Source organism: Rhinopithecus bieti, unplaced genomic scaffold, assembly GCF_001698545.2.
Source record: "Rhinopithecus bieti isolate Rb0 unplaced genomic scaffold, ASM169854v2 scaffold_36959, whole genome shotgun sequence".
Taxonomy (NCBI): Eukaryota; Metazoa; Chordata; class Mammalia; order Primates; family Cercopithecidae; genus Rhinopithecus; species Rhinopithecus bieti.
Window position 1 is genome coordinate 737,831 of NW_016816945.1, and position 22,955 is coordinate 760,785.

At 52.2% G+C, this 22,955-nt stretch overlaps 1 protein-coding gene across 5 annotated transcripts in view; it reads left to right on the forward strand.

Annotated features, from left to right (window-relative positions):
- ASCC2 (activating signal cointegrator 1 complex subunit 2) overlaps nt 1-22,176 on the forward strand; it is a 52,304-nt gene extending 30,128 nt beyond the window's left edge. For 4 of the 5 annotated variants that reach the window (XM_017855615.1, XM_017855613.1, XM_017855616.1 and 1 more), the window contains 12 exons: nt 802-876; nt 2,113-2,220; nt 2,464-2,532; nt 2,727-2,801; nt 4,819-4,999; nt 7,753-7,967; nt 8,870-8,989; nt 17,029-17,128; nt 17,215-17,345; nt 18,284-18,386; nt 20,252-20,331; nt 21,599-22,176. In XM_017855615.1, the coding sequence (XP_017711104.1) occupies nt 802-876; nt 2,113-2,220; nt 2,464-2,532; nt 2,727-2,801; nt 4,819-4,999; nt 7,753-7,967; nt 8,870-8,989; nt 17,029-17,128; nt 17,215-17,345; nt 18,284-18,386; nt 20,252-20,331; nt 21,599-21,770 (1,429 nt within the window). In that variant the 3' untranslated portion in view covers nt 21,771-22,176. The remainder of the gene's footprint in view (nt 1-801; nt 877-2,112; nt 2,221-2,463; nt 2,533-2,726; nt 2,802-4,818; nt 5,000-7,752; nt 7,968-8,869; nt 8,990-17,028; nt 17,129-17,214; nt 17,346-18,283; nt 18,387-20,251; nt 20,332-21,598) is intronic. The other variant, XM_017855614.1, reaches the window with a different exon arrangement.
- The last annotated feature ends 779 nt before the right edge of the window (nt 22,177-22,955 follow it).

Sequence of the window (22,955 nt, forward strand, 5' to 3'; positions counted from 1 at the left end):
CCACCACTCCCGGCTAATTTTTGTATTTTTAGTAGAGACCGGGTTTCACCATGTTGGCCAGGCTGGTCTCAAACTCCTGTCCTCAAGTAATCCACCCACCTCAGTCTCCCAAAGTGCTAGGATTATAGGAGTGAGCCACCGCACCCAGCCAGAACAATTTTTTTTTTTTTTTTTTGGGACAGGGTCTCACTCTGTCACCCAGGCTGGAATGCAGTGGTGTGATCATGGCTCACTGTAGCCTTGACCTACCGGCCTACTGCCTCAACCTCCCAAGTAGCTGGGGCTACAGGTGTGCACCACCATGCCTGGCTAATTTTTGTATTTTTTGTAGAGATGGAGTTTCACCAGCCTGTTTCCCAGGCTGATCTTGAGCTCCTGGCTCAAGCAGTCCTCCTGCCTCAGCCCCACAAAGTGCTGGGATTACAGGCCTGAGCTACTGTGCCTGGCTAACTGACAGTTTTTGAGCAAGAAAATTACAAGCAAGTAATCTTCGATCTGCTTCTCAAACTTCAGTGGGTCCTGAGTGGTCTTCTGATTCCTGTTAGTATGAGCCTATCTGGGCCTTAGTTGCCTATCTGAATGAGGGACATGGCTATAGGTCACTTCTTATGAAGCTGTTCCTGGGACCAGCCCCAGGGGGTCAGTCTGGGGTGAGCTCAGGGAAGAACCAAGGGGTCCCTGGAGAAAATTGTGTGGAAAAAGAAGAAATGGGCCTTCCCACTCCCTGGGGTTTGCTTTGATGTTCTTACGAAGTGTGGTATTTATGAACTAATCCAACATTTTCCCTGTGTGCCTGCACAGACTAGCTTCCTTCTATGAAGCAGCAATTCCCGAAATGGAGTCTGCAATTAAGAAGAGGAGGCTTGAAGATAGCAAGTGAGGCGGGGACAAAATTAAGAATGTTGTTGTGGGAGAGAAAGCCCCTCGCAGGGCCCTGCCTTCCCTAGGCATTAGCATCCCCATCTCTAAGACAAGTGGGTGGGACCAGGGACTGTGCAGCTTTTGGGCTTCTGCATCCCTGTCTAGCCACTTCCTGAACTCTGCATTGGTTTGTTGTTGTTGTTGTTGTTGTTGTTGTTGTTGTTGTTGTTGTTGTTATTGTTTGAGACAGGGTCTCACTCTGTCACCCAGGCTGGAGTGCAGTGGTGCAGTCACAACTCACTGTAGCCTTGACCTCCTGACCTCAATCGGTCCTCCCACCTCAGTCCCCCAAGTAGCTGGGATTATAGGTGTGTGCCACCACACCCGGCTAATTTTTGTATTTTTTGTAGAAATGGGGTTTTGACGTATTGGCCAGGCTAGTCTTGAACTGCTTTTTTTTTTTTTTTAAACTCTTAGCATATTAAAATATATATATATATGTGTGTGTTGTCTGTAAAGACTTGTGTGAGGACCTAACTAGAAAGATCGCAACAGCTAGAGTTAAGTGTTACTAAACAGCATGAAGGAGATTTGACCCAAGTCCTGCTTGTCCCAAGGGAGTTATGTCTATTAACCCAAACCCCCAAAATACCATGATGGCTGGCCCCTGCATTTAAGCCCTTCCCTCAGCTGTTATACTGTTGATACTCAGCCTGCTGGTTCCTGACCCACCGTTTGAACTGAGAAGCAGCCCTGGAAGCAGCTGGCTTCTCTGGGCCTGTGGCTTTTGCCAGCTGCTCTCAGCAGTGAATTGTGAGGCCTTCTGTGCTCCAGGGAGGCACCTGCAACTGCCGGGGAGAAGCTCCCTTCGTGCCTTTTCTTCTTTTTCTTTTCCGTTTTTTTTTTTTTTTTTTGAGACAGGGTCTTGCTCTGTCACCCAGGCTGGAAGGCAGTGGCACCGTCATGGCTCACTGCAGTCTTGACCTCCCAGGCAAACGCAATCCCCCTGCCTTTGCCTCCCCAGGAGCTGGAACTACAGGCCTGCATTACCACACCTGACTAATTTTTTGTATTTTTTTGTAGAGACAGGATTTCACTTAGTTGCTTAGGCTGATCTCAAACTCCTGGGGCTCAAGTGATCCTCCCACCTCAGCTTCCCAAGGTGCTGGTATTTCAGGTGTAAACCACTGTGCCTGACACCTCAGGGCCTTTTTGTCTCCTAAACCTGTGTCTTTTTTCTCTCTGGCCTAGGCTTCTAGGTGACCTGTGGCAGAGGCTGTCCCACTCCAGGAAGAAGCTGATAGAGATTTTCCACATCATCCTGAACCAGATCTGCCTCCTTCCCATCCTAGAAAGCAGGTAAGCCCTCAGGAATTGCTTCCTGGTGGAAGAGTCTCCTTCCCAAGCCCTGCAGGAGCGTTTCCATTCTTTCATCTTGGCTTCCTTCCCTGCACTGGGGTTGGCTGAACAGAGATGAGAAACTGAGAAAAATGCCTCATTGCGCCATCGGGCCTCAGCCTTGAAGAGGGGCAGGGGGTGTGTAAAGGAGCTGCAGCTCATCTTGCATTGCGTGAGCTCATCTTCCCTGGTGTCCTGTTCTAGCTGTGACAACATTCAGGGCTTCATCGAAGAGTTCCTTCAGATCTTCAGCTCCTTGCTGCAGGAGAAGAGGTGAGTCCGGCTGAGCTGGGCCAGGCCCATGACCCTCCCACCAGTCCCCAAGAGGCCTTACATGATAGAGCCCCCGCCATAGGCCCACCACAGCTCTAATAAGGTCGGGCAGTAGACACAGGGAGTGGCCTGCAGCAGCACAGTGTTCCTGTGGCCCCAGCCCTGTCCATCCCATTGCTCTCCTCTGCCTGCAGGTTCCTCCGGGACTATGATGCACTCTTCCCCGTGGCCGAAGACATCAGCTTGCTGCAGCAGGCCTCATCAGTCTTGTATCCTTCTATCATAGCCCACTGCGACAGGGCCCAGCTTGACTAGGTCAGAGGTGAGACAGGCTGCTGGAACCCAGAGGAGTGGAAAGAGGTTTAGCCCCAGAACGCATGGGTCAGCCAGCTGTCCGAGGTGGCCTGCCAAGGTCTCAGCCTCGCCTTTTCTTTTTTTTCTTTCTTTTTCTTTTTTTTAATGTGGAGTCTCGCTCTGTCGCCCAGGCTGGAGTGCAGTGGCGCAATCTCGCTCACTGAGGGTTCACACCATTCTCCTGCCTCAGCCTCCCGAGTAGCTGGGTCTACAGCCACCCGCCACCACGCCCGGCTAATTTTTTGTATTTTTAGTAGAGACCGAGTTTCACCATGTTAGCCAGGATGGTCTCGATCTCCTGACCTCGTGATCCACCCCCCCTCGGCCTCCCAAAGTGCTGGGATTGCAGGCATGAGCCAGCGCGCCTGGCCTTTTTTTTTTTTTTTTTTAATTTTTTGAGACAGAGTCTCTCTCTGTTGCCCAGGCTGGAGTGCAGTGGCGGGATCTCGGCTCACTGCAGGCTCCGCCTCCCAGGTTCACACCATTCTCCTGCCTCAGCCTCCCAAGTAGCTGGGACTACAGGCACCCGCCTGTATTTTTTTTTTGTATTTTTTTAGTAGAGATGGGGGCCAATTTTTTTATATTTTTTTAGTAGAGACGGGGTTTCACCGTGTTAGCCAGTATGGTCTGTATCTCCTGACCTCGTGATCTGCCCGCCTCAACCTCCCAAAGTGCTGAGATTACAGGCATAAGCCTCCACGCCCAGCCTCCCAGCCTCGCCTTTTCTAGAAAAGATGGCTGCTCTGATGCTTGGGGCAGGGGAGATGCAGTCCTAATTTCCCTATGTGTTTCCTGAACATCTGGGCCTATATGACCAAGATGGACTCAGCCCCTCCTCACAGCAGGAGGGGAGGTGGACAGGCAGTTAGAGCATCACGTGGGAAAATTTCAGAGGGCAGGAAACCAGAGGAGGCGCCTCACCCAGCAGAGCTCCAGGTGGGGGTGTCAGATGGAAGTGACGTCCAAGCAGAAGAACAGCAGAAAGAGTGGGAGAGCACCAAGCTAGGAGCAAGGACAAGGACAAGAATGTTCCCAGTGGACAGAGGACAGAGAAAACAGGCTCCTTGGAGCCACAGACGTCATGTATAGAGTACAGGGGGCAGTCATTAAGAAGGGGTCTCCAGGAGGAGGAATTGGGGTGTTGCAGGTGAGGTGAAGGCCAGCATGTGCACAGCCCTGGGGTGACCATCACTAAGAAGTTTGGGCTCTGTCCTGCAAGCGCTGGGGAGCGTGGAAGGTTGTGAAGCAGGAGGTGACATGGGCAGTTCTATACTTTGGAAAAGCTCTGTCTGGCACAGGGAAGAGAATCGACTGGCCCGGAACCACTGTGAGGCTCAGGCCAGTGAGGAGGCTGTTGCTGGCATCCAAGCATGGGTGATGAGGGTTTGGACAAGAAGCAGAGTGAGGGAGTCTAAGGGGACTCTCAGATTTCTGGCTTCACAGTGCCCAGAGTGGTTGACAAGGAGGAAGGACAGGGAGGGGCAGCCTATGGGTCATTCTGGTGGTTGCAGTAGATTGCTCAGTCCTGCTTCAGGGAAACCTGATGGCCCACAGCCTTTGCAGAATGCCCTCAGCTAGTTGGACAGGAAGCCCAGTGGCAGTGGCCCTACCACGTCCTCCTCCTGGCAGTCAGTACAAAAGAAGAGCTGCTGGCTCGTCCAAACCTGTGCCCCAGGACACTCTGATGGCAGCCCTGGCCCTGTCTTTACTCAGAGCTGCTTTCTGCTGAGTGGCAGGCGCTAGCTTGTGAGGCCAGCGTGGCTGTAGTCTGGCCCATTTTCCCATGCAGCCCAGGTGCCCGTGATGCCCACTTAGGTATAGCCCAGAAAGCCCCTGGCAGGAACCATGTGGTCAGATGCTGGGGAGGGACTGAGAAATTGTGCTGCTTCAGAGCTAGAAACCTATAACAGACTCTTTAACAAGTCCTCACAGGGATGAGACGCGGACTGCCTACATCCTCCAGGCAGTCGAGAGTGCATGGGAAGGGGTGGACAGACGGAAAGCCACAGATGCTAAAGATCCATCAGTGACTGAGGAGCCTAATGGGGTCGCGGTGATGGCAGAGGCAGTCAGTCAAGCGTCATCACACCAGGAGAACTCGGAGGAAGAGGAGGTATGTGTCTTGGGTTGCACTTTTCCCTCTTCGCTTGTCCCTCCTTGGCCCCATCTGAGAGGCTGTTGCAGCAGAAAACCTCCCTTCTTTGATTTTATACTCAGGGAAAAAGGTTTTTTGGGAATAGACAGCCTCAAGCAACTGGTCAGCTCTGTGCTGCCTTTAGAGGGTCCCAAGCCAGGGGCATGCTGGACTGGGTGTGAGTAGAGAGCACGTTGCTTCAACTATCGAAACCTCACCTTCCTCTCTATAAAATGAAGAGGCGAAACTTTCCATGAATGCTTCCACGAGCCCTTCCCGGAGCTCTCCTCTCAACAGATAAAAGTGGAGCTCCTTTGGTTGCAACTGGGAACAGTGCCACGTCCCATGGTTTGGCCTTCTTGGAAGCCCCTCAGTGGGGCTCCAGGATGCCACTGAACAAATGTAGAAACCTCGGATCTGGTGCCTTCTCTCCAGGCTTTTCCAGGACTGGCCAAATCTGTGGCTGTCTTGATTGGCCACCAAGGCCAGGACTCCCCTGTATGTCGGGAGGCAGCATGATAAGAGTGGTGAAGACCACACAGACTCAAACCAGGCAGCTCAGGGGTGTGACCTGGTTCTGCCACTTGGCAGCTGTATGGCCTTAGGCACGTCACTCACATTGAACCTTGGTTCCTCATCTGTAAGGTAGGGACAGATGCAGTGCCCGCCTCCACGAGGTGCTGGGATTCTGAGAGCTATCACATGCCCAGGCTCACCCTGAGCCTGGTTGGCCTTCAGTGCTCCATTAACAAATGCCGCTGTCCTTCCTCCCAGACCCCAGGCCCTGTGATTCCTGCAGGGCCTTGGAGAACAATGGCCTCCTTCACCTTTTCCCACCCTCTTCCCCATTTCGCTGCTTAGCAGACTCATGGAGATTGTATTGTTGTGATCTGTAAATGTCCTTAAATTAAAAGGCTAACACAATTAAGTCATATTGAGCAATATATAAAATGCTTGCCCCTTACTTAGAAAGGAGATTATAGGCCGGGCACAGTGGCTCACACCTGTAATCCCAGCACTTTGGGAGGCCGAGGCGGGCGGATCACGAGGTCAGAAGATCGAGACCATGGTGAAACCCCATCTCTACTAAAAATACAAAAAATTAGCGGGGTGCAGTAGTGTGCGCCTGTAGTCCCAGCTACTCGGGAGGCTGAGGCAGGAGAATGGCGTGAACCCGGGAGGCGGAGCTTGCAGTGAGCTGAGATCGTGCCACTGCACTCCAGCCTGGGTGACAGAGCGAGACTCCGTCTCAAAAAAAAAAAAAAAAAAAAAAAGGAGATTATAATTTTATAATTAAAGGGGAGCATCTCCACACAGTCCAGCTCTGGTGGTTGCTGTTTGCCTCCAACGTCAGTCAACTTGTTAGAGTTGGAAAAGGACCTTGGATTAGTAGAAAGAATCGGTAGAAACCAGGGCTGTTTATGGAGGTCCTGGTCTGTGCCAGGTACTGTGTTCACTGGGTTTTGTGCCATCTTTGAACTATTTGAAACAACCCCATGAGGTGGGTGGTATAGGCCCATTTTATGAGGAGGAAACTGAGGTTCAGAGAGGGGAAGCACCCTGCCCAAAGTCACACAGCCAGTAGCCCAGCTGGTAAGTCATACAGTCCCTTCAAAATTTTAATTTAATTTAATTTAATTTAATTTAATTTAATTTGGTTGTTTTTGTTTTGTTTTTTGTTGTTGTTTTTTTTTTGAGATAGAGTTTTACTCTTGTTGCCCAGGCTGGAGTGCAATAGTGCAATCTCTGCTCACTGCAACCTCCGCCTCCTGGGATCAAGCAATTCTCCTGCCTCAGCCTCCTGAGTAACTGGGATTACAGACACCTGCCACCACAACCCAGCTAATTTTTTGTATTTTTTTAGTAGAGATGGGGTTTCACCATGTTGGACAGGCTGGTCTCAAACTTCTGACCTCAGATGATCCGCCTACCTCAGCTTCCTAAAGTGCTGGGATTATAGGCATGAGCACCATGCCCGGCCTAATTTATTTTATTTTATTTTTTATTTTTTGAGACAGGTTCTTGCTCTGTCACCCAGGCTGGAGTGCAGTGGCTTGATCAAGCTCACTGCAGCCTCGACCTCCTGGGATCAAGTGATCCTCCCACCTCAGCCTCCTAAGTAGCTGGGACGAAAGGTGCACGCCGCCATGCCTGGCTAATTTTTTTAGTAGAGACAGGGTTTCACTGTGTTACCCAGGCTGGTCTCGAACTCCTGAACTCAGGCAATCCACCTGTATCGGCCTCCCAGAGTGCTAGGATTACAGGCATGAGCCACTACACCCAGCCACCTGGCTACTTTTTAAAATTTTTTGAACTGATAGGGTCTTGCTCTGTTGCTCAGGCTGATCTAGCTCCTGAGCTCAAATAATTCTCTTGCCTCAGCCTCCCAAAGTGCTGGGATTACAGGTATGAGCGACTGTACCTGGCCTTAAATTTTTTTTATTTTTTGTTTATTTTCCTGAATATGTAGTAGGTGTATATATTTATAGGTTACATGAGATATTTTGATACAGGCATGCAATAATCATAACAATCACGAGCCCCCTTTTTCACAGAGAAAGAAATGGAGGCTCAGAGAGACTTGAGTCACTTGGCGAAGTTCCCACAGGCAGGAGGGGCAGTTCCAGGACTTGAACCAGATCCCTCATGCCTAGTCCAGTGCTGTTTGGGGCCTGTGGCCCTATCACCGGCCAACTTAGCCTTCCCCTTCTTGGCTCTGGCTCTCACTACAGTGCATGGGAGCAGCCGCGGCTGTGGGCTCTGCTGTGTGTGGGGTGGAGCTGGACTCACTCATCTCCCAAGTGAAGGACCTGCTGCCAGACCTTGGTGAGGGCTTCATCCTGGCCTGCCTGGAGTACTACCACTACGACCCAGAGCAGGTGATCAACAATATCCTGGAGGAGCGGCTGGCCCCCACCCTCAGCCAGCTGGACCGCAACCTAGACAGGTGGGAGAGACAGGTGGGAGGAGGCTCCCGCTGCCCAGGCTGCCTCAGGGTGGGGCCCCTTCCTCTCTTCCTTCCCTCATTCGTGGTCCAGGACTCAGCTTGTTCTCTCTTCCCAGCCATTTAAACTAAAGCCCTCTTTGGGGAAACATAAAAACCTTAGGCCCCGCAGGAGTTTTTCACTTGCCCTAGGCAGGGCAGAGAGTATACACATCCCTGCCACACTTTGTGGGAAGGTTGAGTAGAGCCATGGATGTGTCTTCAGGGATGTGACACAGAGTTGTTGAGCCCTTCTGATCCCCTACATTCCTGACCTGCCCCTGTCATTACCACGTTCCCACTAGATTTGTGAGAGAGGATGGCCACAGCTTCTCACTTTCATCACACCTACCATTTCTTTGGCCCACTGCTGCCCTGAAGGCCCCATGGGACAGCAGGAACCAGTGCCTGAAAGGGTGTGTCGTCCATAAGCAAGTGATGTTTATCAAATGAATGAGTGAAGTTAGCTTTCTGCCTTTGGACAAGTTCCTCAGCCTCCTTGTGCCACATTTTACAGATGAGGGCACTGGGGCACAATGAGGTTGAGTGATCTGTGACTATTGATCTCATGGGACTATTATAAGCATTAAATGAGGGATAGCGCTTTTAAGAAACAGAAGGAAACCCTGTGTGAATGGCATGCAGGGAAAGGGGGGGAGCTTTGTTCAAGGTGTGGCTGCATACCCAGGCAGGGGCCAGATCAGGCGGGGGCTTATCTCCCTCTTCAAGGTTTTGAGATTGTGTCCTAGGAGTGTCTGTTGAAGGGGACTGAAAATCTGATGGATTTAACACAGCAGGGGTCGTGGGGTACAGGTTGCATCGGCTGGCAGGGCCCCCTTAAATTGATCTCTGTGTCCCCCACCCAGAGAAATGAAACCAGACCCTACACCCCTGCTGACGTCTCGCCACAACGTCTTCCAGAATGACGAGTTTGATGTGTTCAGCAGGGACTCAGTAGACCTGAGCCGGGTGCACAAGGGCAAGAGGTGAGTGCAGTGGGCCATGCGGTTCCGATACCCCAACTCTGGAAGTGCAGAGAGGACACAGGGAAACCAAGGGCTCCATCTTCGCAGAACTGGACATGGAGTATCAGCACAGAGATCCCTTCACAACCCTAGACCTGTGCACCCCCAGTGGTTAGAAGCAGGTTCTCTAATGATCAGTCTTCAGGTTCTGACTCTGTGCAGGGAGGCTGTTAGTGAATCCCCCTTGTTGATAGCAAAAGGCCAGAAGGGCCCAAACTATCCCCACTTCCCTTCTTACACCTTTAATGTGTTAACCATCAAATCACTGGTGGACAGTGCTTCCCAGAAACCACTCTTTGACCTGATTTTCCCCAGGCTGTGACAAAATGAGAAAATTAAGGACTTTGAGTGAGCTTTTCAGAAGGTGAACATATTCCACTTTAAGGCCTTTCTATTTAATTTTAGTTTATGTCCTTCCTACTTTTTTGGCATTGAAAAGTCCGTTCATGATTTATTCATTTATTCAACAAATATTTGTCTAATACTTACAGCATTCTAGGCTCTGGATTAATTAGGTTCTGGGGATATAGTGGGGAGTGAAACAGACACGGCCCCTGCCCATGTGGAGTTTGCATTAATCAACTCATCAAACAAGCAACACCAAATCGCAGATATAACAAATACTACACGCTGGAGGTGCACAGAATTCTGAGCCTTTGGTAGGGCTTCACCCCAGGCAGGAAGGCTCCTCTAAGAACATGATATGGGACCGAGAGCTAAAGGGTGAGGAGGGGTCAGTTCTGCAAAGGAGGGAAGGAGAAGCTTCCCAAGCAGAGTGAGCAACAGGGGCGCAGTGGTCCCATAGTGAGTACAGCAAAGGGTCCCATGAACCGACAAGGCCAGCATGTTTTATATTTTGAAAAGAGCAGGGCCGGGTGCGGCATCTCAGGCCTATAGTCCCAGCACTTTGGGAGGCCAAGGCAGGTGGATCACTTGAGCCCAGGAGTTCGAGACCAGCCTGGGCAACATGGCGAAACCCCCGTATTTACAAGAAATACAAAAATTAGCTGTGTGTGCTGGCACACGCCTATAGTTCCAGCTATTCTGGAGGCTGAGGTGGTAAGATCACTTAAGCCCAGGAGGTCAAGGCTGCAGTGAGCTGTTATCATGCCACTGTACTCCAGCCTGGGTGACACAGTAAGAACCTGTCCCAAGGAAAAAAAAAAAAAAAAAAAAGAGTTCACTCACCCAGCTTTGGAATGATGACCCATCAGAGGGACAGAGAGTCGGATGTATTGGTAAAGAGTACAACATCCAAGTGGAAAACCGCAAAATAAGATGTATTCTAGTCCCCCCGAGTTCTGCATGGAAGCTAGAAATCAGGGGACCTCTGGACAAGTACAGGTTGCTCTTTCACCATCACATGGATGGGGATTGTGAGGTTCAGAGAGGGAGGAGACCAGCCAGCCTCATTCTTGTGGTAGGAGCCCCAGTGGTGGAAATGTCAGCTTCTTCAGTTAGGGCCCTGTGTTGTTACCCCTCCCTAGGGCCGTCCACTGCTAAAAGCTTGGCTGGCTGAGGGCTTGGGGAACCGGCGTAGGGCAACTACAAAGCCATCTGGCTGGCTGGACAGGAAGCACTTGCAAACTGCTTAGTCATACACATTGCAACACCCCCAGATCCCAGACTAGAGGTGTTATCCTGCATCATTGCGACATCCCCAGATCCCAGGCCAAAGATGTTATCCTGGACCAGTGGCTGCTATTCCAGGCCAGCATGACCCTCTGTAGCTCTAGCAGTGGGCAAGGAGCAGACAAGGGGTCCTCCAGGCTGGTAGAAGGCTGGCCCACTGCTCCAATCCAGGGAGCCTGATTGGTAAGTTCCCCACAGAGGTTAGCCATCTCTGGACGTGGCCTTTCACCTTGATCTGTGGTTTTGCCCAGGGCCCATGGTATTGTAAGGTCTCATCTCACCCCACCTAGGTCATAAGTCACCTATGAGCATTTGCCAAGGGGCTGGTCCCAGCTGTCAGGGTCAGCAGAGTGGCTGGCATTGAGGTGGCCAGGTTTCTGGAGCGCTGTGCCCTTGCTCCTGGGGCCCTCTGGGCTGCCATGCAGAGAGACTCACTGTGCTGGGTAGCCCAGGGGCTGCAGATTGCAAAGAGGCAAAGCCTCCATTTGTGTGTTCATTATTTATTCATTCAGCAAATATTTATTAAGCGATTTGCCAGCACCAGATCCTATGCTAGACACCAGGGGAACAGGGTGAGCTGGATACCCAGGCCTTGCCTTCAAACGATCATGAGAAAGACCATTAAACAAGTAAGGACAGAGTGGGAGGTGCTGGGTTGGGGTACACAGGAACTTTGGCAAGGACACGTCCTAATCACATGAGAAATTAGGTAGGACACTGCAGATGGTACTGGAGTTAAAATGTGTTTGTTGTTGAATCAGATAGGCTGTTGTTGAACTCAGTGGCTTAAGTAGTAAGGAAATCTGTTCCCTTGCATGACAAGGCAGTGTAAGGTAGGGCAGTCTAGGCTTGGTTGAGCTATCATCCAGAATGTATCTTTCTGTCTCGGGGCCTCACTTCGTGGTCAGGCTACTTCCTTTGAGGCTACAGTGGGGGCTGCAGCAGGAGCTATTTCTACTATGGCTTCCAGACATGACAGTGCCAGGAGATAGTCCAGACCAGGTCTTCCTGTGTCTCTCCTAGAGACTAGGATACCTTTCCCAGAAGTCTCCAATACCCCTCATATCTCATCAGGAAAACCAAGTCACAGAGTCCAGGCCTGTAGCTCCAGGGTCCAATGGAAAGGTAGAAAGACCTAAAGAGGGTCTGTTTGGAGAATAGGTGAGGTGCAGCATGGCTGTTGTGGAGACATCAATACATGTGCTATAGGTATATCATAGCCAGTGAAGGAGTCAGTGGGCAAGAGGCAGGGTCCCCTAATGCCTTTGGACAATTCCATGCTGCCCTGGAAGATAACGTGTTCTAAAACTGTGCCGGCCGGGCATGGTGACTCATGCCTGTAATCCCTGCACTTTGAGAGGCCAAGATGGGGGAATCAACTGAGGTCAGGAGTTCAAAACCAGCCTGGCCAACATGGTGAAACCCCATCTCTACTAAAAATACAAAAAATTAGCCGGGCGTGGTGGCAGGCGTCTGTAATCCCAGCTACTCGGGAGGCTGAGGCAGGAGAATCGCTTGAACCTGGGAGGCGGAGGTTGTGGTGAGCCGAGATCGGGCCATTGCACTCCAGCTTGGGCAACAAGAGTGAAACCCCATCTCAAACAATAATTTAAAATTTTTTTTAAATGTCTGTGCCCTTGGTCTGCCTATTGGGGAGTCACAGAGCACATTAAGGCTCTGAAAAGTCCTGTAGTAAAAGAAACAGGATTCACTTTGTTGAGCCCAGAAGGTGCTGAATCTACTTCTACGTGTCATCTTATTTCTTTCTCGCATCAGCCCTGGGAAGTGGGTGCCGAGAGAAGGAACTGAGACTTAGCGAGGATGAGGGACTTGCCTGTGGTCACACAGCCCAGGAAGTGGCAAAGCAGACCTGAATCAGGAGACCTGTGCCTGGCCCTGGCTCTGCTCTTAGTAGCTGTGTGACCTTAAGAGGGTTGCTCTGCCTCTCTGGATCCCGATTCTTCATCTGGAAAAGGAGTTGTCTGTTGCTTCTGCAGGCTCTTTAGAAGTTCAAAGGCAGGGGTCACCCTGCTAAGGACCAGTTTGAATTGGGCCTTGAAGGACACGCTTGAGTAGATAAGGGAAAGGTGGTGAGGTTTCAGGGGAACCTGCATGTTCCCTGGGCTTGCTTCCATCTTGGAGGCTGAGGAAGCTACCTACTCCAGCGGGTCTCTGCAGCCACCATTGCCTGTGTTTCCAGGCTTGACTGAAGTTCTGGCCTCGAATGCATCTTCTCCCAGCTGACTTTGATCCTGATTTTTCTTTTTCCTTCCTGGCTCCAAATAATGTCTGGGGCCAAGGTCACACCTCCCCGGACAGGCTGTCCGGGTACCTGGGTTTCACTGTCCCTACCTGTGTCTTCCAGGGCACAGCTAGGGTGGGTGGAGCTTGCCATGCTTCTCTGTCTGGCCCTGCCAGGAAGCCACATAACCAGAGGCCACATAGCATGGAAGAACTGCCCCACTGCACAGAACCGGGGACGGGATGGACCAGAAGCCGAAGGTGTAGCAGAAAGGGTGGTGACGCCTCTCATTCTTCCTCAGTCTCCTGGCCCAGCGCAGGTCCTGGAAGCTATTAGGCCCTTAGGAAATATGTGTCAAATGCATGGGTGTGCTCCTACCAGTGGCACCTACCGCCTGAACAAGCTTGGGCTCCTTTTTCTTCCTCTCTACCTCTTTTTCAACGTAGCGAAGAAAGCCAGGTACAGGACCAAGGTCACAGTCACAGGCCCCTTCCCTGGTGGATGTGAAAGATTTCTTTGAACTGAGATTTCTCCCTGGTCTAAATCAAGTGCACCATCCCTCCTGCCATACCCTGGGGCTCCTGGTCCAGTCAAGTAGCCTCCTACCATGGAACCTCCATTACCCCTTCCTACAGATGCATAGCCAGTCCTCCTGAACCAAGTCCATTCCTTTTGTTTCCAGGGCCTCTGTTCAGCACATTTTGTGTTGATTGGTCTGTCATCCCCACTACACTGAGTTCATGAGGGCAGAGCTATATTTTCTTCATTTCTGAATCTCTCCCCAACTCAGCCTCATACCCTGCCTGGCACAGAGCAGGTCCTTAATAAAGACTACTAAAAAAAAAAACCACAAAATGTTAGCTGGGCTTGGTGGCACACACCTGTAGTCCCAGCTACTCGGGAGGCTAAGGCAGGAGAATTGCTTGAACCTGGTTGGCAGAGGTTGTAGTGAGCTGAGATTGCGCCACTGCACTCCAGCCTTGGCAACAGAAAAAAAAAAAAAAAAAAAAGACGTGAAGGGAGGCAAACCCTAGTCCACCACGCTGAAGGCTGCAGTCCTGACCTGCCCTGGCTGCCAGGCAGACAGCCCGACAGACTGAGACGGACTCAGATGCCTGCCTCTCCCTGCACCAAAAGCCAGTTAATAGAAGATTTTTATGGAAGCTATGTTTGGCTTTGTGTCTTTTTTTTTTTTTATTATCTTACCCTTGATACATTCCAGAGACCCGATTTCACAGCTAAGCTGGATTTTCTTGCCTGGCATCTCATATTGATTTTCCCTGCAGGGCTAGAAGCTACATTCCACAGGCCTGGGTATGTTTCTGACAAGCCAGGTTTTTTCACAGGTCTGCAAAGCCGCAAGTTGAGAAGCCTGTCTCTGCCAAGGCTGTGCTGCAGCTCACTTGTGACCCAAACATGTCCCTTCCCCCACCCAATGCACCCGAGTTTCCTCACCTTTTTGTTTGTTTTGTTTTGTTTTGAGACAGAGTCTAGCTCTGTCTCCCAGGCTGGAGTGCAGTGATGCAATCTCGGCTCACTGCAAGCTCCGCCTCCCGGGTTCACCGGGTACCACCGTTCTCCTGCCTCAGCCTCCCGAGTAGCTGGGACCACAGGTGCCCACCGCCACGCCCGGCTAATTTTTTGTATTTTTTAGAGACGGGGTTTCACTGTGTTCGCCAGGATGGTCTTGATCTCCTGACCTCGCGATCCGCCCGTCTCAGCCTCCAAAGTGCTGGGATTACAGGCATGAGCCACTGTGTCCGGCCCCGAGTTTCCTCACGTGTAACATGACCGGAGTTGGGCTTCCAAACATTTTCTTCCAGTGAAATTTTACATGGAAACTTGAGCTGTGGAAGAGACAGAAGGTTGCTGTGGTGAGGTGGAGGTGATAAGAAGAGGACTGGGCCTCCCACCTTTTCTTACATCCCAGAGGTCCCTAGGGCTCCCTTGAGCTCAGTCAGAAAGCCACGTGTGGCCTTGCTGCTTCTTAAATTTTTGTTTGTTGGCAAGGAAAGGTCATTTTGAAAAAACAATAAACGAATAAAATTTTAAAATGAAAATATTTTGTTTAAGAGATCCAGGCTGGGCACAGTAGCTCACACCTGTAATCCCAGCACTTTGGAAGGCTGAAGCAGAGGATCACTCGAGCCCAGGAGTTCAAGACCAGCCCAAGCAATATAGTGAGACCCCGTTTCTACAAAAAAATTTAAAAATTAGGCCGGGCGCGGTGGCTCATTCCTGTAATCCTAGCACTTTGGGAGGTTGAGGCAAGCGGATCACTTGAGGCCAGGAGTTCCAGACCAGCCTGGCCAACATGGCAGATACTCCATCTCTATAAAAAAATAGAAAAGTTAGCCAGGCATGGTGGCACGCACCTGTACTCCCAACTACTCAGGAGCTTGAGGCACGAGAATCGCTTGAGCTCAGGAGGCGGAGGTTGCAATGAGCCAAGATCATATCACTGCACCGTAGCCTGTAACAAAAAAAAGGATTTAAACAACTCCAAGTGCTTCCAAGCAGTAACCACTGTCATTTGGCGAGGGGCTTACTAGCCTTCTCTCTGCATTGACATGCATAGGTGTGTGGCCATAGAAACAGAGTTAGTGTGGTTTGCTTTGGGGATCATACTGTATGCATTTTTCTGTAGCTTGCTTTTTTTCCTTGGGAATAAGTGAGAATTCTTTCCAAGTTAGTACAAATAGATCAATGTCTTTCTTGACAACTGACACACAGCGATCTGTAATTTAGATGTGGCACAGTTCATTTGGCTCTTTCACTCATGATGGACATTAGTTGCTTTTCATTTTTCACTGTTGCAAACAATGCTGAAAAGAAAATCCCTAATCAGACCTCCGTACACACAGCCAATGTTTCTTTAGGGTCCATGCCTTGACAGGGAATATCCTGGTTGAAAGGTGAGCACATTTTACCTTTTTTATTTATTTACTTTTTTTTTTTTTTTTTTTTTTTTTGAGAACGGAGTCTTCACTCTGTCGCAGGCTGGGAGTACACGTCGCCGGATCTCAGCTCAACTGCCAAGACATGCGCGCCCTCGCTGTCGTTTACGGCCCATTCCTCCCTCCCAACCGCTAGCTGGACTCACAGCGCGGCGCCCACCATCTCGCCCGCTAAATTTTCCATTTATTTTTTAGTAGAGACGGGGTTTCACCGGCCCCGGCGGGTGAGCGCTGCAGGGATGGGTCTCGATCTCCTGACATCGTGATCGCCCGCCTCCTCGGCCTCCCAAAGTGCTGGGATTACAGGCTTGAGCCACCGCACCCGGCCTTATTTACTTTTTTGAGACGGAATCTCTCTCTGTCGCCCAGGCTGGAGTGCAGTGGCGTGATCTCGGCTCACTGCAACCTCTGCCTCGCAGGTTCAAGCGATTCTCCTGCCTCAGCCTCCTGTGTAGCTGGGATTACAGGCACCCACCACTATGCCCAGCTAATTTTTGTATTTTTAGTAGAGACAGGGTTTCACTATCTTGGCCAGGCTGGTCTTGAACTTCTGACCTCGTGATCCACCCGCCTCAGCCTCCCAAAGTGTTGGAATTACAGGAGTGAGCCACTGCACCTGGCCCCATTTTACCTCTTAACAGTGGCTCTTGGCCTAGCACAGTGGTTCACGACTGTAATCCCAGCACTTTGGGAGGCTGAGATGGGGGGATCACTTGCAGTCAGGAGTTTGAGGCCAACCAGGCCAACATGGTGAAACCCCATCTCTAATAAAAATACAAAAATTAACCAGGCATGTAGTCCCAGCTACATGGGAGGCTAAGACAGAAGAATTGCTTGAACCTGGGAGGCGGAGGTTGCAGTGAGCCGAGATTGTGCCACTGCACTCCAGCCTGGGCAACAGAGCAAGACTTCCTCTCAAAAAAACAAAAAAAGAACAAAGAAAAAACAATGGCTCTTGGGATGCCCTCTAAAGTGACTGGTGCCATCCTTATGGGCACCAGCAGCAGTGAGAGTCCCACCTTCCCACGCCCTCACCAAGGCTTGATTTCATTTGTCTCTGTGACAGTCTGAGGGCTGGAGCAGTTAAGCCTGTGGTCTCTGGACCCTCCATACCCTGTGACCTTCCAAGCCTGATGGTTTTCCTTCCTCTTTCTGCTGTTCCTTCTCAGCACCAGGAAGGAGGAAAACACGCGGAGTTTGCTGAACGACAAGCGTGCAGTGGCGGCACAGCGGCAGCGCTACGAGCAGTACAGCGTGGTGGTGGAGGAGGTAGGCCACCAAGGCCAGGTGTCTGCGGGGCCAGGGAGACCGGGCCAGCCCCTGAGCCCCCCAAACCCATGCTTATGCCATTGCAGGTGCCACTGCAGCCAGGCGAGAGCCTGCCCTACCACAGTATCTACTACGAGGATGAGTACGATGACACATATGATGGCAACCAGGTGGGCGCCAATGATGCAGACTCAGACGACGAGCTCATCAGCCGCAGGTGAGGCCGTAGAGGGGGTGGCATTCCAGGGCAGAGCAGCTCGCAGGCCCGTGGGGCTCCCTCACCCACTTGTTTACACAGATGTGGCAGATCCAGGGCCCAAACCCAGTCCTCCTGACTCCTAATCCAGTGCTCCTCCACCCCCCAGCCCACCCTGAATGGGGCAACATTTATTCGGTGTCATGCAGTAGCTTTGCATTTTTCTTTTTTGAGACAGAGTTTCCCTCTCTCACCCAGGCTGGAGTGCAGTGATGGACTCATGGCTGACTGCAGCCTTGGTCTCCTGGACTGCAAGTGATCATCCCACCTCAGCCTCCTGAGTAGCTGGGACTACAGGTGTGGTGCGCACCGCCACACCCTGCCACTTACTGCCATACCCCACCACACACCACCACACCCCACCGCGCACCACCACACCCCGCCACGCACCGCCACACCCTGCCATGCACCTCTACACCCTGCCACACCCCGCTAGCTCTTCTCTTTTTTGCGGAGGTGGGGTTCTCACTATGTTGCCCAGACTAGTCTCACTTCCTGGGCTCAAGCAGTCCTTCCACCTCAACCTCCCAAAGTGTGGGCATTACAGGCGTGAGCCACCGCGCGCAGTCCGTTTTTCTTCTTAATTGAATAAAACGTTTTCAGGTGGAATGTTACAGCGATTTCCCCAATACTGATCAAAGCAGAGCTGTCCTGACTAAAGAGAGAACTGGAGACCCTCCCGGCCCCATCTCAGCTTCCCCCTCAACCCCCACCTCAAATTCTGTTAACCTCAGAGAATTCAGGGGCTGGAGCAAAGCTGGCTTGAAACCCCTTTGGTTTTTCTCAGCCTCCTGAGCCCTCCTGGCGGCCCCCTCTCACCCAACCAGGTTCCCTCCTCCTTGTGGCTCTTGCTCCTGGTTGAACCTTGTCTTTGATCTCATTTCTCTCCACACCCTCAGGCCATTCACCATCCCTCAGGTGCTGAGAACCAAAGTGCCTAGAGAAGGGCAGGAGGAGGATGACGACGATGAGGAAGAGGAGGCTGACGAGGAGGCTCCCAAGGTACCTCCCTGACAGGTGGCAGATGAAGGGGAAAGTGCAGTTCTGAAGGGTGAATCAGAAGTGCCCTTCACCCCTCCCTACATCTGGCCGTGAGGCAGCCCCAGCATCACTGGCAGGGACAGGAGGAGTCCCTTTGAGCCCAGGATGTCTGCTTGGAGAGCTGCTGGCTTAGAACTCACTTCTGCTGCCCACTAGTGAGGACCCAGGGGACAGATTAAAGGCAGGGCCTCTGAGCCGCCAGCTTCATTATTAGGCCCAGGAGCCTGGGGGTCAGGAGAAGGGCAGTTACCAGCACCGTGCCCAGGATGGCAATTCTTAAAATCAGAGAGGAGTTAGAGCCCAAGGGCCCTGGGAGGTCATCTGGATCAGTAGGTTAGAAAATTCTACTTTTTAGCGCTAAATTTTTTATTTGAATGAAATCTTAACTAGAACCTTAACATATAGAACAGATAAAAGCGGTACTACTCAGGTGACGGGGCAGCAACCCGGGATCATGCCCCACACCAGGGTGACAAATTCAGATGTTTCTGGGCCAGGTCACCAACAGCAATGAGTAGCGGGGCCTGGTGGGGACTGCACTGAGCAGTGGGAAGCACGTGCCCTGCCTCAGGGGCTCCTTGGTGGAAGCACAGACTCAGGGTTTCCACAGATTTCTCTGCTTCTCAGGCAAGGGGTCAGCCCAGATTTTTATGTAAAACCTACCAGTTTTGTGTGTGTGTTTTGTTGTTATTGTTGTTTTGGAGATGGAGTCCCACTCTTGTCATCCAGGCTGGAGTGCAGTAGCGCGATCTTGGCTCACTGCAACCTCCACCTCCCAGATTCAAGTGATTCTCCTGCCTCAGGCTCCCAAGTAGCTGGGATTACAGGAGCTCGCCACCACACCCGGCTAATTTTTTGTATTTTCAGTAGCGATGGGATTTCACCATGTTGGCCAAGCTGGTCTCCAACTCCTGACCTCAGGTGATCCACCCACCTCGGCCTCCCAAAGTGCTGGGATTATAGGCATGAGCCACCATGCCCAGCCTTCTTGTTGTTTGTAGAGACAGAGTCTCGCTTTGTCGCCCAGGCTGGGGTGCAGTGGTGCAGTCATGGCTCACTACAGCCTCGAACTCCCGGGCCCAAGCAATCCTCCCACCTCAGCTTCCCAAGTAGCTGGGATTATGGGCTCACACTACCACACCTGGCTAGTTTTTATGTTTTTGTAGAGATGGGATCCCACAGTGTTGCCCAGGCTGGTCTCAAACTCCTGGACTCAAGTGATCTTCCCACCTAGACCTCCCAAAGTGCTGGGATTACAGATGTAAACTACAGTGCCTGGCTTTTTTTTTTCCTTTTTAAAGCTACTGGCCACCAAAGCCTGTCTGTGGTTCCTAGGTCCCGGTTTTTCCTTGCACTATTGGCACAGAAGGCTGTCCTTGAGAGTGGGCACTCTCACACATGCTGCTGGTGGTGCCAGAGTGAGGCCTAGGCCTGCAGCTCCCAGGACCACTCAGCTCCCAGGGGTGGCTCCCACAGCCTTCAGAGCCCTGCATGGCCTCTCACAGTGGCCGTCCTGGCCTCCCCGACACTCCCATTTGTCATTGTTATGCCATAACTATGGTCTATCCACTCTACCAGCCTGTCCAGGAAGCCTCAGTCCCTTCAGCTGCCACCCGCTCAGGGAAGAGGTGGGGCAAGGGGCTCCTAATGGAAACCTCAGACCACAGTAATCCCGCTCCATTCCTGGGCATTGCTCTGCCGGGCTGCAGCTTCCCTCACACATGACATGGAGGCATCGACAAGATTCACTTGAGCAGGGCCTCACTGCCGCTTAGGAAAATGCGGCAGCTCCTAACTTCAGCTTTGGTCTTCTCTCCCTTCCACAGCCTGACCATTTCGTGCAGGACCCTGCAGTGCTGAGGGAGAAAGCAGAAGCCAGGCGCATGGCCTTTCTCGCCAAGAAGGGGTGAGGATTCAAGGGGCTGCTTCTAGGGGGACCCCTCCCAGCATCTGGGGAGGGCCCAACCAGCCACCCAGGAAACCCACACATACACCCTAATTAGTGCTCCCTGTGTATTTAGTTCTCACGACAACCCTGCGAAGTAGCTACCATTATCGCTATCCTCATTTGACAGATGAACTCAGGCCCAGAGATGTTAAGTAACCAGCCAGAGGTCACACAGCTAGTACGTGATGGAGCAAAGATGGAGCCCAGATGGCTCAGCTCCAGGGTCCCCACTCATAACCACTATTTGGTGAACACAGGAGGGGATTTATCACCCAATGGGTCCAGGCAGAGTGTAAATGTGAGAGAGCTCAGACACACATCCTTTCTGGCCAATAGAGGTATGGAAGTGATGGGCACTTGAGCTGGGCCCCTAAGGGTGAAAAGGGCTCAGAGGAGTTTGTCATATGAGGGCAGAAAAGTAAGAAAGCAAGCGTGGTCAGGACAGGGATCTTGAGGGGAACTGAGATCAGTACCCAGAGACTCCTCATCCAGGCCCCGCATCTTCCCAGTGAGGAAATATTCAGAGGGGCCAAGGATCTGCCTCCACCTAAGGCCAAGCCAGGAGTAAAAGCCCACTCCCCGATCCTGGCCCTAGGCTTCATGCAGCACTGTCTACTGGGTGCAGGAGGCCTGGCCACAGGGAAGGCATTTGGATTTCATTTTGCGGGCAGTGGGGAGCCACACAAGTTTGTTGAGCAGGGAGCAGAGCAACCCTGACTTCTCATCCATCCCAACCCCCTGAGTGTGGAGCTCTGGCAAATCCCAGTGGTCGAGATGGTCTGAAAGGGCCCTAGGTCGCATCTGTGAGTGCTCTTGGTCTTTGGAGGCCGCCAAGCAAAGCCCTAGAGTGGAGAACAGGAGTAATGTCTCAGCTGCAGCATGTGGCCCCAGACGGAGAAAGGAGGAGACCCACCCAAAGCCCTCCCCGTCTCCTGTGGGCTGTGTCAGCCCTCTAGCTGTGCCTTCGCTACACGTAGCAATGGGCGCACCTGGAAGCAAGGCCAAGAAAAGAGAAAACACCAGGCTTGGGGCTGGTCAGAGCCCCAGGGCCCTGGCCCTGCCCCTGCCGGGCTCCATCTCTCCTTCCATCTGAAGTTGGGACGTGGGGGACCAAGCCCAGTCTATGTGTCCTTTCCCAGTGAACACCAAGGCAGGCTGTGAGCTCTCCCCGCCAGAGCCTCTTCCGGCTGACAGATTCTCGTGGGGTGGGTTGTGTCTCCCTCAGGTACCGGCATGACAGCTCAACAGCAGTGGCCGGCAGCCCCCGGGGCCATGGGCAGAGCCGCGAGACAACCCAGGAACGCAGGAAGAAGGAAGCCAACAAGGCAGCAAGAGCCAACCACAACCGGAGAACAATGGCCGACCGCAAGAGGAGCAAAGGCATGATCCCATCCTGAGGCCTGGTGCAGGGCCAGCAGGGAGGCAGCGGCACCAGACTCACCAGGCTGCGCTCCCATCGCCTGGGGCCTCCTCACTAGGGTCCCCAAGTTCAACTTGACCCCTCAACAGCCTCAGCTTTGCAGCCCCTGAGAAGGCCGCCTCTCATCTACCAGCCAGCCATGAGCGCCTTCCTGCAGAACACACAGTGCCTTATGCCACAGCCGAAGAATCCATGGGGCCGGCAAGCAGGCACCTTCCCCCAGCTGTGCTGGTGGGAAAGGGACAGGGATGGAGTCCCAAGGCAAGCGCCGCAAACCTCGGGCCACAAGACACCACTTCCCCTTTACCCTGGACAGCAGGAAACCTGTATATTCAAAAACAGAAAAAGGCCTGCTAATAAAATTTTTGACCCTTTCAAACGAAGATCCGTGTATGCCCATGACCCACGTTCCCTGTGTCTCATTCTTCAGGGACAGCCGCCAGTTGGAGGGCAGGATGGTCAGTCAGAACGGTCAGGTGCTCTCTCCATCAGCCTCTCTTGCTTGCGGTTCCTGTAACCCCCCTAATGCTGCTCTGCGTTGCTGTGTGACCCCAGACTGTTACCCCCTTCTCTGAGCCTCCAGTCCTTGCTAGTGGAATGAAGGGCTGGGTGGGGGGAGCCCCCATGGTCCTTTCCATTTTCTCATTCAGTTATGACAGCTCCACCGTAGGAGGTGGGGACCATTTTCAGCCTCGTAGTACAGGTGAGGAAAATGAGGCACCAAGGGCTGAAGGCACCTGCCCCGGCCACAGCTAGAAAGTGGCAGAACAGGAATTGGACCCTGGCTTTTATAGGGCTATAGACCCTATAGGTGGTGTCATCTCCATCTCACAACTGGCGCAAGGACATTCAGCCAGTGGCAGAGGCAGCCCCCAAACTCAGCACCTCATGGTTGCATCTGCACTGTAATAAATTCCCCCAAATCGAGAGTTCACATAGAAACCTTAAGAAACAAGTGAGAATGTCACTGCCAAGCCCTGTCGAAGTGAGTGGGACTTGCTTCCTCAAAGCCCCTTCCAAGGCAGGGACAACCAGTTCCTAGCATGGCAGCAGCTGCCAGGCCACCATGCGTGTTGTCAGTCAATGGCGAGTCAACAGTGGGGCATTGACTGGGCTGACCCTAGCCCAGCCCAGCCTGGAGCCCCATCCTGTCAGCGGAAGC